Source organism: Hyperolius riggenbachi, chromosome 2 (genome assembly GCF_040937935.1).
Source record: "Hyperolius riggenbachi isolate aHypRig1 chromosome 2, aHypRig1.pri, whole genome shotgun sequence".
In the NCBI taxonomy this organism is placed as follows: domain Eukaryota; kingdom Metazoa; phylum Chordata; class Amphibia; order Anura; family Hyperoliidae; genus Hyperolius; species Hyperolius riggenbachi.
The window spans coordinates 30,824,714-30,843,899 of NC_090647.1; the positions used below are offsets into that span (position 1 = coordinate 30,824,714).

At 46.4% G+C, this 19,186-nt stretch overlaps 1 protein-coding gene across 4 annotated transcripts in view; it reads right to left on the reverse strand.

Annotated features, from left to right (window-relative positions):
* FCHSD2 (FCH and double SH3 domains 2) overlaps positions 1-19,186 on the reverse strand; it is a 226,027-nt gene that overhangs the window by 163,192 nt on the left and 43,649 nt on the right. For all 4 annotated transcript variants that reach the window (XM_068266595.1, XM_068266593.1, XM_068266594.1 and 1 more), the window contains exon 3: positions 5,912-5,957. In XM_068266595.1, the coding sequence (XP_068122696.1) occupies positions 5,912-5,957 (46 nt within the window). The remainder of the gene's footprint in view (positions 1-5,911; positions 5,958-19,186) is intronic.

Here is a 19,186-nt window from a genome sequence, read left to right on the forward strand (position 1 = left end):
GAAGAAGCACAGGAAAGGCTGAGGAGGAAGAAGCACAGGAAAGGCTGAGGAGGAAGAAGCACAGGAAAGGCTGAGGATGAAGGAGCACATGAAAGGCTGAGGAGGAAGAAGCACAGGAAAGGCTGAGGAGGAAGAAGCACAGGAAAGGATGAGGAGGAAGAAGCAGAGGAAAGGCTGAGGAGGAAGAAGCACAGGATAGGCTGAGGATGAAGGAGCACAGGAAAGGATGAGGAGGAAGAAGCACAGGGAAGGCTGAGGAGGAAGAAGCACAGGAAAGGCTGAGGAGGAAGAAGCACAGGAAAGGCGGAGGAGGAAGTAGCACAGGAAAGGCTGAGGAGGAAGAAGCACAGGAAAGGCTGAGGAGGAAGTAGCACAGGAAAGGCTGAGGAGGAAGAAGCACAGGAAAGGCTGAGGAGGAAGAAGCACAGGAAAGGCTGAGGAGGAAGAAGCACAGGAAAGGCTGAGGAGGAAGAAGCACAGGAAAGGCTGAGGAGGAAGAAGCACAGGAAAGGCTGAGGAGGAAGAAGCACAGGAAAGGCTGAGGAGGAAGAAGCACAGGAAAGGCTGAGGAGGAAGAAGCACAGGAAAGGCTGAGGAGGAAGAAGATCAGGAAAGGCTGAGGAGGAAGAAGCACAGGAAAGGCTGAGGAGGAAGAGACGAGGGAAGGGCTGAGGAGGAAGAAGCACAGGAAAGGCTGAGGAGGAAGAAGCACAGGATAGGCTGAGGAGGAAGAAGCACAGGAAAGGCTGAGGAGGAAGAAGCACAGGAAAGGCTGAGGAGGAAGAAGCACAGGAAAGGCTGAGGAGGAAGAAGCACAGGAAAGGCTGAGGAGGAAGAAGCACAGGAAAGGCTGAGGAGGAAGAAGCACAGGAAAGGCTGAGGAGGAAGAAGCACGGGAAAGGCTGAGGAGGAAGAAGCACGGGAAGGGCTGAGGAGGAAGAAGCACAGGAAAGGATGAGGAGGAAGAAGCACAGGAAAGGCTGAGGAGGAAGAAGCACAGGAAAGGCTGAGGAGGAAGCACAGGAAAGGCTGAGGAGGAGGAAGCACAGGAAAGGCTGAGGAGGAAGAAGCACAGGAAAGGCTGAGGAAGAAGAAGCACAGGAAAGGCTGAGGCTCAGGATAGGCTGAGGAGGAAGAAGCACAGGCAAGGCTGAGGAGGAAGAAGCTCAGGATAGGCTGAGGAGGATGAAGCACAGGAAAGGCTGAGGAGGAAGAAGCACAGGAAAGGCTGAGGAGGAAGAAGCACAGGAAAGGCTGAGGAGGAAGAAGCACAGAAAAGGCTGAGGAGGAAGAAGCACAGAAAAGGCTGAGGAGGAAGAAGCACAGGAAAGGCTGAGGAGGAAGAAGCTCAGGATAGGCTGAGGAGGAAGAAGCACAGGAAAGGCTGAGGAGGAAGAAGCACAGAAAAGGCTGAGGAGGAAGAAGCACAGAAAAGGCTGAGGAGGAAGAAGCACAGGAAAGGCTGAGGAGGAAGAAGCACAGGAAAGGCTGAGGAGGAAGAAGCACAGGAAAGGCTGAGGAGGAAGAAGCACAGGAAAGGCTAAGGAACAAGAAGCACAGGAAAGGCCGAGGAGGAAGAAGCACAGGATAGGCTGAGGATGAAGGAGCACAGGAAAGGCGGAGGAGTAAGAAGCAGAGGAAAGGCTGAGGAGGAAGAAGCAGAGGAAAGGCTGAGGAGGAAGAGACGAGGGAAAGTCTGAGGAGGAAGAAGCACAGGAAAGGCTGAGGAGGAACAAGCACAGGAAATGCTGAGGAAGAAGAAGCACAGGAAAGGCTGAGGAGGAGGAAGCACAGGAAAGGCTGATAGGGAAGGAACAAGGGAATGTCTGAGGAAGAAGAAACATGGTAGGCTGAGGAGGAAGAAACACTGAAGAAGAATGAACAAGGGAAAGACTAAGAAGCGAGAAACACTGGTGGGGTTAGGGAGGGAGAAAAACAGGAAAATCTGAGATGGAGGAAACCTGATTACGGCAGTGGAGAGAGCACAAGGCAAAGATGGGAAGTGAAAGGAAAAGAACATTTATACACCATCAATCGATGAACTACCAATCGATTTTGGACACTATACTAATCAAAAGTGCGGTCAGGAACAGCTGTGCGTTTCTGTAGACTGTCAGTCGATGGACCTATAGTATTTTACTTCTCGAATCCATAAAAATGAAAAGAGCAGAACTACACTGATTACTCTGCCAAAGTCTTCCTAAAGTCTGACAGATTCAATACACTCTGCCATTCCACGATCTATTATCAGTAAAGGAGTCATTGATCGTCCAGAGGGCCACAATAAACTGCTGTATGGCTACCTTTAAAACCTAACTGAATTTTCCCCTAAAAATGACCATAACAATGTCAAAACTGCACTTTTAAAATGTAAAACTATTACATTATCTGGCTTCTGAAAACCTTCCAAAGATACACCAAGCAATGGTTACAGATTATGCCTAAATCATGAGCAACAAGGACAGCCAGTCCCATCCATCGTCATGTGATATGCACTTCCCTGTGTCATGTGATATACACTTTCCTGTGTCATGTGATATGCACTTCCTTGTGTCATGTGATATGCACTTCCCTATGTCATGTGATATGCACTTCCCTATGTCATGTGATATACACTTCCCTATGTCATGTGATATGCACTTCCCTATGTCATGTGATATGCACTTCCCTATGTCATGTGATATGCACTTCCCTATGTCATGTGATATACACTTCCCTGTGTCATGTGATATGCACTTCCCTGTGTCATGTGATATGCACTTCCCTGTGTCATGTGATATACACTTCCCTGTGTCATGTGATATACACTTCCTTGCGTCACGTGATATGCACTTCCCTGTGTCATGTGATATACACTTCCCTATGTCATGTGATATGCACTTCCCTGTGTCATGTGATATGCACTTTCCTGTGTCATGTGATATACACTTTCCTGTGTCATGTGATATACACTTTCCTGTGTCATGTGATATACACTTTCCTGTGTCATGTGATATACACTTTTCTGTGTCATGTGATACACAGTTCCCTATGTCATGTGATATGCACTTCCCTGTGTCATGTGATATACACTTCCCTGTGTCATGTGATATACACTTCCCTATGTCATGTGATATGCACTTCCCTATGTCATGCGATATGCACTTCCCTATGTCATGTGATATACACTTCCCTATGTCATGTGATATGCACTTCCCTGTGTCATGTGATATACACTTCTCTGTGTCATGTGATATACACTTCCCTGTGTCATGTGATATGCACTTCCCTGTGTCATGTGATATACACTTCCCTGTGTCATGTGATATACACTTCCTTGTGTCATGTGATATGCACTTCCCTGTGTCATGTGATATGCACTTCCCTATGTCATGTGATATACACTTCCCTATGTCATGTGATATGCACTTCCCTGTGTCATGTGATATACACTTCTCTGTGTCATGTGATATACACTTCCTTGCGTCACGTGATATGCACTTCCCTGTGTCATGTGATATACACTTCCCTATGTCATGTGATATGCACTTCCCTGTGTCATGTGATATGCACTTTCCTGTGTCATGTGATATACACTTTCCTGTGTCATGTGATATACACTTTCCTGTGTCATGTGATATACACTTTCCTGTGTCATGTGATATACACTTTTCTGTGTCATGTGATACACAGTTCCCTATGTCATGTGATATGCACTTCCCTGTGTCATGTGATATACACTTCCCTGTGTCATGTGATATACACTTCCCTATGTCATGTGATATGCACTTCCCTATGTCATGCGATATGCACTTCCCTATGTCATGTGATATACACTTCCCTATGTCATGTGATATGCACTTCCCTGTGTCATGTGATATACACTTCTCTGTGTCATGTGATATACACTTCCCTGTGTCATGTGATATGCACTTCCCTGTGTCATGTGATATACACTTCCCTGTGTCATGTGATATACACTTCCTTGTGTCATGTGATATGCACTTCCCTGTGTCATGTGATATGCACTTCCCTATGTCATGTGATATGCACTTCCCTGTGTCATGTGATATACACTTCTCTGTGTCATGTGATATACACTTCCCTGTGTCATGTGATATGCACTTCCCTGTGTCATGTGATATACACTTTCCTGTGTCATGTGATATGCACTTCCCTGTGTCATGTGATATGCACTTCCCTGTGTCATGTGATATGCACTTCCCTGTGTCATGTGATATGCACTTCCCTGTGTCATGTGATATGCACTTCCCTGTGTCATGTGATATGCACTTCCCTGTGTCATGTGATATGCACTTCCCTGTGTCATGTGATATACACTTCCCTGTGTCATGTGATATACACTTCCCTGTGTCATGTGATATACACTTCCCTGTGTCATGTGATATACACTTCCCTGTGTCATGTGATATGCACTTCCCTGTGTCATGTGATATACACTTCCTTGCTGCACCTGCGCTGTTCAGTCATATTATATGGGCAGTCTAGGAAAGCAGTGTTCTAGGACTAGGGGGATAGCCAGAACCAAGCAAAAAGATCAAATTAACATTCTATCTCTGTTGTATTCCCTTTAATCGTCGTAAAACAGATTTGTGCATTTGGACACTGAAGCAGAGAGGGACTGACAAAAACTGAAGCACAGGAGCTGACTCTTTTGAACTGTTTTTTAAAGGCGCAAGCTCCATGGCTGTCATCAAAATTTTGTCTTTATCATCTAGACACAGACTAGCCCAAAGCAAACGTATGTCATGGGCGTTAAGGCCCTTTATGCTGGGTACACACAATGCTATTTACAGTCTGATCGTAACCTGCAAACACTGAAGTCAAACTAATGGCGACAACCTGAAAGAGCTTATGCCTTGAAGAACAAATTTAGCAACAACAGTTTCCATTCATCAATCTACTTTTAAGACCATAAAACTCAACAGCAATACAAAAAAACTATGCAAATACACAACCTTTCCAGTGGCCAGTTTGTTAAACAAACCTTCGTGAGGAGTGAGAATGGACGCCTGATCGGGTGTGGCTAGAATACTCAAACATGGGAGATCGTAGACAAAATGGGTACACGTGTACATTCAGGTAACCAGAGTGGAGTCTGCTGGTGAGACAGGGTAGAAGGTTGTCAGTTGCTGTCCACATCGGTCATCGACGATACAACCACATCCCAGAGCGATTCAAAAAGCTCATAAAAGAGGTTGCCATGAAGGAAATATCCACTGTAAAGTATTCCAGTATGATTATTGAGCACCACAGCCAGGAAAGTTGTACTTGTACGACACGCTTGGAGATAAAAATTGAAAAAAAGACTAGGCTTTGTCCAAAAATTTGCATTATCACGGTGTTTATGGTCCCTCATTGAGAAAACCTTGTTGCTCCATGCATCTGTACCGGTAATCAAAATATCAAGACTCCTACGATACCACCTTCCATCAACCAAAGGTCGCTAATCATCTAAACTTTGTCGAGGAAATTTTCGCGATGGTTGAATTTTCCCGCCAAGAAGGTCAGTAGGCTAATCCAAGAGCCAGTTCCATATAGTTGTAGGACACAAGGATCATATTCTCCAGGGCAATCCCACCAAATCTCAACTGATAATCCCACGAGGACAAAGCAAAACAGAATTCCAGTAGCGTGAAAGTTCCATCACTTAAACGGCAGCAAATACACATCTCCAGTTCTTCATCAGTAAAACATAATCCATGGTAATCCGCGTCAGGTTATCTTGGGGGTAAAAAAGTTAGGATTGGCCTTCCACAACAAGGTATACCTAACAAACTGGCCACTTGGTCTGCATGGCAGACTATACTTTATAATTTTGCAACCTCGTCCCTCCAGCTCTTTAGCTGAATTGAGTAACTTGGCAGTTATGAGCTGTAGGGTCGTAAAAACAATTTAGAAGATGACTTACCTGAGCATATTCTCTTTCCACTGCAGCTTTCTTCTGACTGAAGGTCCTGTGGAGAACAGAAAAAAAAACCAAGAATGACCAAATGTCTCCCAATGAAAGAACAACAATGGCCAAAACAGGCCCTTTCACTACGTATCAGCAACACAAGATGCCATTAGGTACATAAATAGGGGGGGACAAGGTGGGGCCCGGTAGCGGCCCCGGGGCAATTGCCCCCTTTGCCTATATGGTAAAGCCGGCCCTGCTCTCAACTGTGTGGAGAGAGAACACAACATGTTGTGACTCTTGTGTCTGGATTTTATTCTGGGAGGAATCTCCTCACTTCCTATCCCAGAAGCACAGTTCACTGACAAGAGAAAGATCTACCTAAAAGTGGCCACACACACGATACAATAAAAATATTTGATTTTACGTTAATTTGATAAAAATGATCGGTTGTACAGAAAAATTTTACTTTTTTAATTAGAGCACAAAAAAAAATCGTGTAGACTTTCCCGTTTGTATCAATATAAAGTCAATCTTGTGTAGCTGATTTTTCTGGTCGCATTCTTTTGAAAATATGGTGTCGGCTGGATTGTCAATTTCTTAGTTTCTAGATCCAAGCAATTTTTTCTGAGTGTTTCATTTATTTTTTTTAAAAATTAGGGAAAAATTGAGCGTGTGTGTGTGTGTGTGTGTGGTAGGTTGGTCAGATTTTTTAAGTGTTACAATCAATAATAATAATAATAATAATAATAAAACAAAAAGTTTGTAAATCTCGAATTAAAAAAATAAAAAATTGTATCGTGTGTACCCCTTAATAGGGACAATGACAGGAATACAACATTTATGAGAGAAATCATTACAACCTGTGAGGGATAAGCTGTCCTTTATGTGCCAGTTGAGAAGACATCCCTCGTTTACCGCCCCAGTGACCGTGGCATAGCAAACAGGAAGTCAAGAGTGTTACTCTTCCCAGAGAGGAAACAGACAGCAATAAAAACTGGAAAGCGATTGTTATGCTTCTCTGCTCTATCCAAACCAGCGATAGAAAGTTTAGGCTGGAATCACACTATGAAGGATAGAGGTGAGAGGGCGTAAAGCTGACCAATTATCTGTGGTTATGTCAGCTAAAGGTGCCCATCGAAGAGGAACTGGAACAACATATACTAGAAAGCAGTAAATGATTAAGGATACACTTTTATGATCATTTTTCTGGTTTCAGCAGCAGAAACATTTTCTATAACCATATATTGCTGTATGTTGAATGAAGCCCCGCCCTCCCAGAGAGGCTTAGCCTAGGCTCTTTATTATGCAGAATTCTTCCCCTCCCCAAAGCATTCTGGGAGGCCATAGATCTTTTCTAATAGCTTTAGAACTCTCAGCCAATGAGGGGATAATTGTAATTGGAAGGAAGCGATTGGAATCCAAAATATAACCAATAAGATAATTTCAGAGAGCATCGATCCAGAAAACAGATCGATCATCCGATTTGATAAAATAGTCATCATCAACGCTATCCGATCTGATTGATCGCAAGTTCGATTACTCAATTGTATCGTTAAAGTAAACCTCCGGACTAAAAATCGACTCAGCAGCACTGAAAAGGCTTGGTGTTTCTTTAACAGTTTCACAGCATCAGAACTTTGTTTATCTTATACAAGGCTCATTTTTAGCTGCACAGAAGAAAACTGCCTGGGCTTTTTTCCCCTGATGCTGTGCAAAGCATGATGGGATTTCTGATGTTGTTCTCTTTCTGCTGTTTTGGTGCAAATTTTTTCTTTTACATTTTGAATTGGACATTTGAAGCCTAGCGTGTGCAGCTGGGAGGGGTTATCAGGACACAGGACAGTTGGAACTGCTTCTCCTGCTCCTTGTCACCTCCTTTCAACCAAAAAGATGGCTGTCCCCATGACAAAGATGGCAGCCCCCATGAATCACAAACATTTGCCTGTTCTTTTAAAACAGGGTGGGTAAGAGATTATATTACCTATCTATTCTAATTAACATAACTAATGTAACTTGATGACAGTATGTTTGTTTAGGCTGAAGTTCCCCTTTAATGGCCACCTTAAAGAGACTTTGAAGCAAATTTTTTTTTGCTAAAATTACCTTTCCATTCGCTTCAGAAGTCTCACCAGCGCTAAACCGCCGCATCCCCGCCAAAAAACGAGGGCTGCAGACCCCCAAATGCCCGGGCAATCATCCACGACCAACTTGGTCATGGATTGTGCTGCCCTGAAAGGCAGAGCTATTCGCTGTAGCTCCGCCTCTCCTGCTGTCGATCGCCGCCTCTCCCCGCCCCTCTTTGTGAAGAAAGAGTGAGAAGGGCGGGGAGAGGCGGCGATGCTCAGTGATTGATGGCAGGAAAGGCAAAGCTACAGCAGAGAACTCTGCCCCTTCCAGGAAGCGCCATCCTTAGTCCCCCTGGGAATTTGGGGGGGTCGGCAGCCCTTGTTTTTCGCCGGGGATGCGGCGGTTTAGCGCCGGAGAGAGTACTGAAGCAAATGGAAAGGTAAATTTAGCAATATATTTTCGTTTCAGACTCTCTTTAAGTCTATCCGTTACACTCAACTGTTGGCCTTAGACAACTGTAACGAGAGGGATATGGAGGCTGCCATATTTATTTCCTTTTAAGCAATACCAGTTGCCTGGCTGTCCTGCTGATCCTCTGCCTCTAATGCTTTTAGCGATAGCCCCTGAACAAGCATGCAGCAGATCAGGGGTGTTTCTGACAAAATTAGCTGCATGCTTGTTTCTGGTGTTAATCAGACACTTCTGCAGCCACATAGATCAGCAGGGCTGCCAGGCAACTGGTATTAACAGGAAACAAATATGGCAGCCTCCATATCACTCTCACTTCAGTTATCCTTTAATTTCATTAGGAAGACAGCTCAGGGAAGGAGCGCAGTGCAGGCAGGCATCCGAGCAGCATGTAATGTTCTATGGAGAGGGGAGGAGTGATGGTGGGCGGAGCATGAGTGACCGGCGTCCTGTGGTAAAGCCTTCTACAGTCGGAGTCTAAAGAAATATCAACAGATTGTTTTGCTTTAGTGCTGATAGCATCTGCTAGCAAGGTGTACCCAGCACGGGCTGTACGGTAAACACTGGCATTAGTTTAGTAATGCAAGTGTATTACACGACTCATCAGTGCCAAGGTGAGTACACAACTACACTCGCACAAATGTTATCACTCACAGGGATTGGAACTTGTTACAGTTGTTTGGTCCATAATGCCCTTGTTAGTCTATTAAAGAACACCTGAAGAGGGATGTGAAGGCTGCCATATTTATTTGCAGGTGGCCTGGCAGCCCTGCGGAGACAGCATTGGGCCAGCATGGCTGCATAACAAGGCCAATTTCGGAACAATTTCGCCTTGAAATTGATGGGGAATCAGCCTGTGATGTGTGGGCAGCCGACAGATCTCTCTCTAATCAGATTTGATCAGAGAGAGATCTGTCTCTTGGTTGAATATGGCCATCATCGCCTCATGTATAGCTACCTAAAGGGCCAGTTTCCACTAGAGCGAATCTGCATGCGTTTCCTGCATGCAGATTCGCATAGACCACACAAGAGGATGGGCCTGTTTCCACTTGTGCAGTTTGTCGTGCAGAAAAAATTTGCACGGCAGACCCATCAGAATTTGCACGCCGCACACCCGCACGCGATTCGTCTGTAATGTAACTAAATAGGAAAACCGCAAGCATTTTAGTCTTGCGGTTTTCCAGGCGTTTCCGCTAAAAAACCCATGACAATGCTTGCCGGCATTGACATGGTTAAAATCGCGTCGTGCAAACCTCGAGCGATTCTGCATGAAAATCCGCATAGAAACGGCAACGGCATGCGGATTTGTCCATCCTCAGCCTTCTCCGTCGCCGGTACCGGGTCCCATAAGTTCAGCCAGTCAGAGCCAGCGGACGCAAGCGCATTACGCTGCCTCTGTACTGCGCAGGCGCATGTGTAAGGCAGGTGCCAGAGAGAGTCACTGCGCATGCTTAAAACTGGCCGCTGCTGGCCGAAGTTACGGGACCCGGTACCGGCGACAGAGAAGGCTGAGGGCGGCGGCGTGGGAGCGATCCGTGCGGATGGGGCTGGAGGAATCCCCAGGTTTGTATAAATCTATTATCTTATTTCGTCTCTGAGTCTCTTATAACTTACATGGTACAGATTTTAGACACACCGTATGAGTTATTCCTGTGGTGTAACGAGTCTACCAGGGGCACCAGTCCTCCCCTCCAGCAGGAGAGCCACACAGAGAACCCTCCATAACAGCATTTGTCACACACAAAAGCAAGACAGATGTGTCCCAACATGCTCAGCGCACACTGATCTGTCACGGAATTTGATGTGTGCTATCGGATGTCAGCTGACACTGCTGCAATGTACAGACCTTGTCGCACCGCACACCGTACACCTGCGGGGGTCACTGTGAGGAAAATTCCTCAGGCTTCTTACTTACATTACAGGAAAAATGGGGGCATAGCAATGAGGGAGCCATCTTTAAAGTAACTCCGTAACAAAAATTGCATCCTGTTTTTTATCATCCTACAAGTTCCAAAAGCTATTCTAATGTGTTCTGGCTTACTGCAGCACTTTATACTATCACTGTCTCTGTAATAAATCAACTTATCTCTCTCTTGTCAGACTTGCCAGCCTGTGTCTGGAAGGCTGCCAAGTTCTTCAGTGTTGTGGTTCTGCTATGAACTCCCCCTTCCAGGCCCCTCTATGCACACTGCCTGTGTGTTATTTAGATTAGAGCAGCTTCTCTCTTCTCTCTCATCTTTTACAAGCTGGATAAATCGTCCTCTGAGCTGGCTGGGCTTTCACATAGTGAGGAATTACAGACAAGGGCAAAGCTGTTTGCAGGAAGAAAAGAGCAGCCTGAAACTTCAGTGCATGAGAGATGCAGGGGGAAAGAAACACACAAATGATCTCTTGAGAATCAAAAGGAAGGCTGTATACAGCCTGCTTGTGTATGGATGTATTTTCTATGTGTGGACATACTGTACATCAACCTACTTCCTGTTTTGGTGGCCATTTTGTTTGTTTATAAACAAACTTTTTAAAACTGTTTTTAACCACTTTTAATGCGGCGAGGAGCGGCGAAATTGTGACAGAGGGTAATAGGAGATGTCCCCTAACGCACTGGTATGTTTACTTTTGTGTGATTTTAACAATACAGATTCTCTTTAAAGAGGAACTGTCGGGCATAAAATCAATAATCAATTCTTTATTTTTATCTGGTAAACAGGTAATAAGGATGCTAGCCAGGCAATCCAAAAGTTAAAATCTCTATTACTTTTCTTGTTGATAAATGATCATTCTCCAGTTTACCTGACTTATTTGGTACACACAAAATTTGGTACACACAAAGGAAGTTGCAGGGCATGCTGGGTTGTCCTTTTTTGCTTCTGTACTTCCCCTCAGACTTAACTAATGCAGCCTGATTGGCTGAAGCCTCTTTCCCTCATGTTTTCCCCTCCCACACCTCTGTTCCTCTCTGATTGGCCAATATTTCTCATGCTGAGACAATGCACTTTCTATAGTGAAGGACAGGCAAATCAGGCAGAGGAGAGTAAGGGAGGAAATGACATCAGGATTGGCTTCAAAATAGCCACAGTTAAATGGGAAATGCTAAGAAGGATTATTTACTGTAGAAAAATCACTAAAATCAAAATGTGGACAGTGCAATACATGTGTTATGTGAGTAGAGCAAGTATTTATCTACTTATACATGTGTCTTTTTTCTGAGATAGTATGGCTGACAGCTCCTCTTTAAAGTATATGTACTGGAAGCAGGCAATTTCGGCGCCCGCTATCGCCAGAAGTTTTGGAGCCCCCTTAGGCACCTATAGAAATATGGGCAATGAGGGGTAATTTGGGTGCCCGATAAATTTATTGGGCACCACGGGCGCCCAAATTACGCCCCAAATTCTGATATTTCAATAGGTTCTTATTGCAACGCATTCGAAATTACGTTTTTTCCTTGCGGCGGGGTTGGCAGTGTCAGTCTGACTGGATTAGCTGCATGCTTCTTTCAGGTGTTGGGGAGCAGCGAATTTGTAAACACAGGATGTTAATCCAATGTCTGCTTCCATGAAAGAAGGAAGTAGCCACACTTCAGATTTATTGCAGGATTTGTATCAGTTAGAACAAAGAAATGTTTTTCTGTAAAGGTTATTATGCTGTTACTTATCTTTTAGAGCAGAGAGAAAGTTCTGAGTTCAGGTCTGCATTAAAAGTAAATAAACATATCAGCCTCCATATCACTCGCACTTCAAGCAAACCTGAACTGAAAATGAAAAGTCAAACTAACCATACACACATCATACTTGCCTCCTGCGCAGTCTACTCATCAATCTCTTTCTCCTCTCTCGCGTCCTGCTTGTCCACTGTGATCAATAGAATTCTCCGTCCTCCATTTTGAAAATGTCCATTACCCATCCTGGTCAGCACACTGTTAAACTGTAATATCGCCTACTTGAGCCATAGGAAAACTTGGACATTACCATGCTCATCAGTTGTCCTTTTAGTTATAACTGACAGTAACTGATATATAACTGACAGCAACTGATATATTTCAGTTCAGACAAAATCTTGTCAGAACTGGAAGGAATCATTGCTAGAAGCAAATGGTGAGCTTCTGAGAGGACGGAACGATGAGGTAAGTATGTAATATTCATTTGCAGGTATATCATGTGTTTATTGTAAATAATTTTACTTGGTTCAGGTTCACTTGAGGTGCCCTTTAATCTCTTGCCTCCAGCAGTGTCAGAATCACGGGCCTGACATGAGCACGTAGTCAGTGATGTCACTGCACCCGTGGGATGGTTCTGCATCACTGATTCACAATGGCACAAAAGTCACTTCTAAAAACAGGAACCAGCAATGGCAGCCTCTATATTGCTCTCACTTCAAGCGTATAATGAGCACAATGGTTGCGGTGCATAGACGGGATTGTGCCACTCGGTTTTGCAGCCAGTCCACACGCAGCTCAGGGAGGCACGGGATCTTTTTAAGACGTCGGGATTAAACCACGGCAGAAATAAAAGTGCTGCTGAGAGGAGGAAACTCCGGCGGACGCCTCGGCCTCCTGCCAGACGCCTCCTGCAGCCCAAACACATCTGCTCTGCTGCAGAAAACCATTAAGACCGCCGCCAATCCTCTCACTTTACACGGGATCCGGGGAAGAGGAGGCGGCAGGCAGGGCAGTCACACGGTGATTACACACGGAGGAGGGAAGACATCGATGGAGGCTCGCTGCGGAACGCGGGATACTAGCGGGGAAAGCTCTTCTACATCTTGCTTCACTCAAACATTTAACGTGATCCTGTACTTAAAGAGAACCTGTAACGAAAAAAAAACCCTCTGGGGGATACTTACCTTGGGAGGGGGAAGCCTCAGAGTCCCAATGAGGCTTCCCCATCCTCAATAGCCTGAGGGATACTGCGCTGGCTCCCCTGAAACCTCCTCGACAAGCGAGGATATTTACCTCACGCGATCCTGCGCTGGCTCCCCTGAAACCTCCTCGATAAGCGGGGATATTTACCTCAAGCGATCCTGCGCTGGCTCCCCTGAAACCTCCTCGACAAGCAGGGATATTTACCTCACGCGATCCTGCGCTGGCTCCCCTGAAACCTCCTCGACAAGCGGGGATATTTACCTCGCGCGATCCTGTGCTGGCTTCCCCTGAAACTTCCTCGACGAGCGGGGATATTTACCTCGCGCGATCCTGTGCTGGCTCCCCTGAAACTTCCTCGACAAGCGGGGATATTTACCTCGCGCGATCCTGTGCTGGCTCCCCTGAAACCTCCTCGACAAGCGGGGATATTTACCTCGCGCGATCCTGTGCTGGCTCCCCTGAAACCTCCTCGACAAGCGGGGATATTTACCTCGCGCGATCCTGCGCAGGCGCACTAGTGGATCTTCGTTCAGGCTAGGCGGAAACAACCGAGCCCAATCGTATCCGCTCTACTGTGCAGGCACAAAAGGACTTGCGCCTGCACAGTAGAGCGGATCTGATCGGGTTCGGCCATTTCTGCTAGTGCGCCTGCACAGGATTGCGGTAGGTAAATATTTACCTCGCCACACTTCGGGGGGTCCCAGCGCTTGACAGGAGGGACGGAGGAGGACAGGGGAAGCCTTGTTAGGATCCAGAAGCTTCACCCTCCCGAGGCGAGTACCACTCAGAGGGTTTTTTCAGTGGCAGATTTTTTTGAAGGCTAGTACCAACTACGCCGTTTCTCCCAAGAGGTTTCTGACGACCAGTGATTTTTTGAGCGAAGAGTCATCGTTTCAGCGATCTCGCAATGCGGGTACAGATGCACATTTATGCGAACAATGTTTGGCTCCGTGTGGCGATAACGACAGCCATGGCAGTTCAGAACTTTAAGATCCCCAATGACTGCATGCAAAGTGCCAGTGTAAAAATTCATAACAGATGGCAGGGGCGGAGTCTGGCTCTGTCAGCGGATGCCACGCCCCCTCCTAATAAAAAAAGCTGTAGGCAGGGAGTGTGGTTTCATCTGATGGTGCTATCACTCTGTACCTTACATGCTGCAGTGACAAGCAAGAAGGGGAGGGTTTCATACCAACTGGTAGTGAGCAGGCAGTGGGATGTTGCTGAGGACGACTTTTTGTGCATAATTTAAAATAATGTTCTGTTAAATACGTAATAAATGACTGTGCCTGGACTTATGGGGCTTAATTCACTAAGACAAATAGCATGCCTTATCAGAGATGACACGCCTTATCAGAGTAGCATGGTGAACGCTATGAACTTATGCCTGCTAACTGGCAATGACGACAGCTCCTTTCATCCTGCCCTGAGCCCCTGCGGGTTCTTAACGCTCACTATGCTACTCTGATAAGGAGTGTTAACTTTGTTATCTCTTATAAGGCATGTTAACTCGGATAAGGCATGCTATTTGTCTTAGTGAATGTTTGGTGTATTGGGGCTTTTGTGTCTGCTATGAGAGGTGGTCGGCACGCCTAGCCCCAGAAACGCTGCTGGGTATATTAGAAATGCAGCAATATTATCAGGAATCCCTGTGACATATGAGTGGGTGTTCGACAGAAAGAGGACCTGTCATTGTGTCAACAAAGGAACAATAAAAAGGTATGAGCACACATCTGGATTCCCCGCGCTGGATGGACGGAGGGGCGTGCGTTCAGCAAGCTTAAAATACCTGCACTGAATGCAAGGGGCTGGAAACCGCAAGAGCTGAACTGGTGTAAAGGTGAACAAGAAGAACACTCCTATTTGCCGACTGTCACAGGTGTTTACACAATGCGCACCTGCAGATAACACAGGACCAGCTACATGTGACACGTAAGAGAGATCCGAGGTGCAGCCATAACATGCCACAGCTAGGGGGACGATTTAGTATTATTATTTAGTATATACTGTATATAGGGAGGACATCTTAAAGGGATACTGTAGGGGGGTCGGGGGAAAATGAGCTGAACTTACCCGGGGCTTCTAATGGTCCCCCGCAGACATCCTGTGCCCGCGCAGCCGCTCACCGATGCTCCGGCCCCGCCTCCGGTTCACTTCTGGAATTTCTGACTTTAAAGTCAGAAAACCACTGCGCCTGCATGCCCGTGTCCTCAATCCCGCTGATGTCATCAAGAGCGCACAGCGCAGGCCCAGTATGGTCTGTGTCTGCGCAGTACACTCCTGGTGACATCAGCATCAGGACACGGCAACGCAGGCGCAGTGGTTTTCTGACTTTAAAGTCAGAAATTCCAGAAGTGAACCGGAGGCGGGGCCGGAGCATTGGTGAGTGGCTGCGCCAACACAGGATGTCTGCGGGGGACCATTAGAAGCCCCAGGTAAGTTCAGCTCATTTTCCCCCGACCCCTACAGTATCCCTTTAAGCAGTGCTGTACAGAGTATACACTGCGCAAGTTCATTCACTGACAAACATAGCGTGGCCCTGCACAATGCGTGTGTATAATATCACATACAAACACGCGTGTTGTCCGGAGCACTTGATCGAAGCTTGCTTTTCCATCACCTCCCAGCTGCAAGTAAATAACTAGAGGAACGCTGATGAAAGTACACAAACAGGGGCTGAATGGTGGCAGTTACACCAAAACCTCCTAAGGCCTGGTTCGCCGTCAGGATTTTCCGGACCGTATACTGTACAAACGGAACGGACGTTCGGCGATCCAATGTAACTCTATGGATCCATACACTCGTCCGTTCCTCACTGACCGGATCCGGACTCTGGGCCACGGTCTGGATTTTTCCAACCTGCGCTATTTTTGACGTACGTTTCATCCGGCCGCCGCACCCCGACCGGATCCTGACTACACCATCCGCACAGCAGCAACTAATGAGAAACTGAAATGACACAACACACCGGCTATAAAATCCGGCCTATCTACCCCACTTCCGTAGCGTTTTCTATGGTGATAGCGGCCATTTTGGATGGTGACACATGGGCCCAGCATTGGATGATGGGGGAGGTGTGTTTAGAGGGGTCTGGGTGTTTTGTGGAGGGTGGGGGTGTTGTGTTTAGCTAGGTATACAGGGGTGAGGTGTTGTGGGGGTGAGGGTGGGGTGTTTAGGGATGGTGGGGGTGGTGTGTTTAGGTCTGGATACTGACAGGGGTAGGGACATCCGGGTATAGCTGTAGAACTTCTCTGGGTGTCGTCTAAGGTCCTGGTAGAGGGTCTGGAACTCTCCCTTCCTTTGCCTTCTCATGAGTAGAGGGTGCACCCACCATCTCCTGCGAGGAGCACGCTTCCTTCCCACATAGTAGTAGGTAAAAATGAAAAAGGAGACAATTCCCAGGTAAAATGAGTAAAAATACACTGGATCCATGGTCCACGCTGCAGTCTCTCTATCCAAGGATGGTCTCCACACGTCAGGCTGCCTCCAACAATGACCCCAGGGCTTCTGCAGACCTCCCAGACCCCAGTAATTTCTATAGTCTTTATCTCTTTAAAAAATGGATCCGGATAGCAACCAGATCCGTAACGGATGAAAATCCGGATGCAAACGGACCGGATACTGACCGGATTCGGATTGCAACCTGATGCATCCGGACCGGATCCGGACGGAACAGATCCGGACATCCGGTCCGTTTTTGATAAAAAACGCAAATGTGAACCGGGCCTAAGCATTACGCCGCTCAGGAGGTTTTGCCAGTTTGTCTCCCCATGCATAATTAATGTGATCCTATGCCTGTAAAACCTTTAGGCTAGCTAGTAAAGGTGTCCGGCACCCCCTGATCCCCCGTTTATACATTCCCCAGCCTGGATCCAGCGATCGGCGCAGCCTCCCCACACAGCTCCGGTCTTCACTATGGGGAGGATCGCACATGACGTCATGCGCATACCCGATCCTCCCCATAGAGAGACCGAAGCTGTGCGGGGAGGCACTGCGATCGCTGGATCCAGGCTGGGGAATGTATTAGCGGGGGGATCGCAGGCAATCGGGGGGAACTGGACACTTGTACTAGCTAGCCTAGTGCTAGCTAAAGGTTTTACAGGCATGGGATCACATTAGTTATGCATGGGGGGCCTCCTGAGGCCAGCAAGCGGTATGCCCAACACAGTGTCGGGCGTATCGCTAAGGAGGTTAAAGCAGCAGGGGCAGTCATACTATTCCAGGTAAAAAACAAACAAACACATGTATAAGTAGATAAATACAGTATTTTTTAGACTATAAGATGCTCCTGACCAAAAGACGCACCTAGGTTTAGAGAACAAAAATATATACTAAACCTGGTGCATCTATGGTGAAGGGGCATCTTATGGATTATGCCCCCTTTGTACCTCTTGTGTCTCTCTGTGTCCTCCTCTGTCCCCCTTGTGATCTCCTGTGTCCCCCATGTGTCGCCTCTGTCCTCGTGTCCTCCTCTATGCCCCTTTGTGTCCCCCCTGTGTCCTCCTCTGCATGGTCACAGTACAGGGAGTCCCCGACATTGCGGTGGGTTGGAGGTTGGTATTGGAAGGCGTTCACAAGTCAGGAACTCCACGCATTTGGGCTATAAGATGCAGTGACTTTTTTTCTCCATTTTTGGGGGAGTCTTATAGTCCAAAAAATACAGTACTTGTTCCACTTACATAACATATGTATTGTACTATCCACGTTTTGTTTTCAGTGAATTTTATATAGTAAAAGAGAAAACTGTTCTTGGCATTTTCCATTTTTAGAACTGACTGAAGCCAATCCTGATGTCATTTCCTCCCATTCTTTTTTTTTCCTCCTAGAAACGGCACTGTCATAGCTAGCTTGCTTTGTTAACACAGCATAGATCATATTTCAGCAGCCTTTCCCTTCTCAGCCTCCTGTCACACTGAACTGCCCTCAGCCAATCAATGAGGAGTAGGAATGTGGGAGGAGTGATGAGAAGGTTCCCTCTTCCCGCAATGTACCAAATAGAGCCAGGCGGACTGAGAAAAGATTTATTTCTGCAAACTGTCCGAGGGATGTACCAGGGGAACTGTATACCAAACACTAGGTCCACTAGGGGACAAAATAGCCCAATTACAACCCCTACTAAAACGTAATTGTCTTTATTATTAAAAGCAATATGCGTGTATACCAATCCAACTAGGAGAAAGGGAGGCTGGGAGGGTCCTTGTTTATCCCTCAACACTCCAACCAATGTTTCATGGAGCGGGGTGTAACTATCTCCCAGTATTATTTAGTACCCTAGTGAACCTAGTGTTTGGTAAAGGATTTATTACAGCAGAAGCATTTATGATTATACTGGAATGCTCGCAATGTAGGGTCAGGTTGTAGTCTGGGTAATAAACAGAGAGGTGGGAAAGTGGAATTTGATTTTGGGGCTGCCAGTCCCGCTTTAATGTTGACATTTTATCTGTTTTGCGTTTGGCATATCACACACTTCCCATACCTGTAGGTTGGGGGCAATGAGAAAACATTTCTGCTGCTCCAATGTGGCGCATCCAGGAAAAAAAAATAAGCAACCGCAAGGAGAACAATTCCTGTCACTATGATAGTTTATGGCCATTAGATGAGGACTTGTGTGACATGTGGTCACGTTATACCCACACCTGAGATAGCGCTGTTTACATCTAGTCAATCATTTCTCCGCCTCTGGAAATGAATAAACCAAATAAGATCCTGAACTATAAAGTTTATGGTTTCCACGTAGAGGTGTGACACTTCCGTTCCAGCTAACTGGAGTTACACAGGCCCTCCCGATCAGGTAACAGGACCTGCCGCAGGCCCCGGCCAACTCAAACCCAAAACGTAGCTACTGAAGGTCACACAGGAGAGCAGAATGTCTCCTCTGTTTTCTTCAGATCGACAAA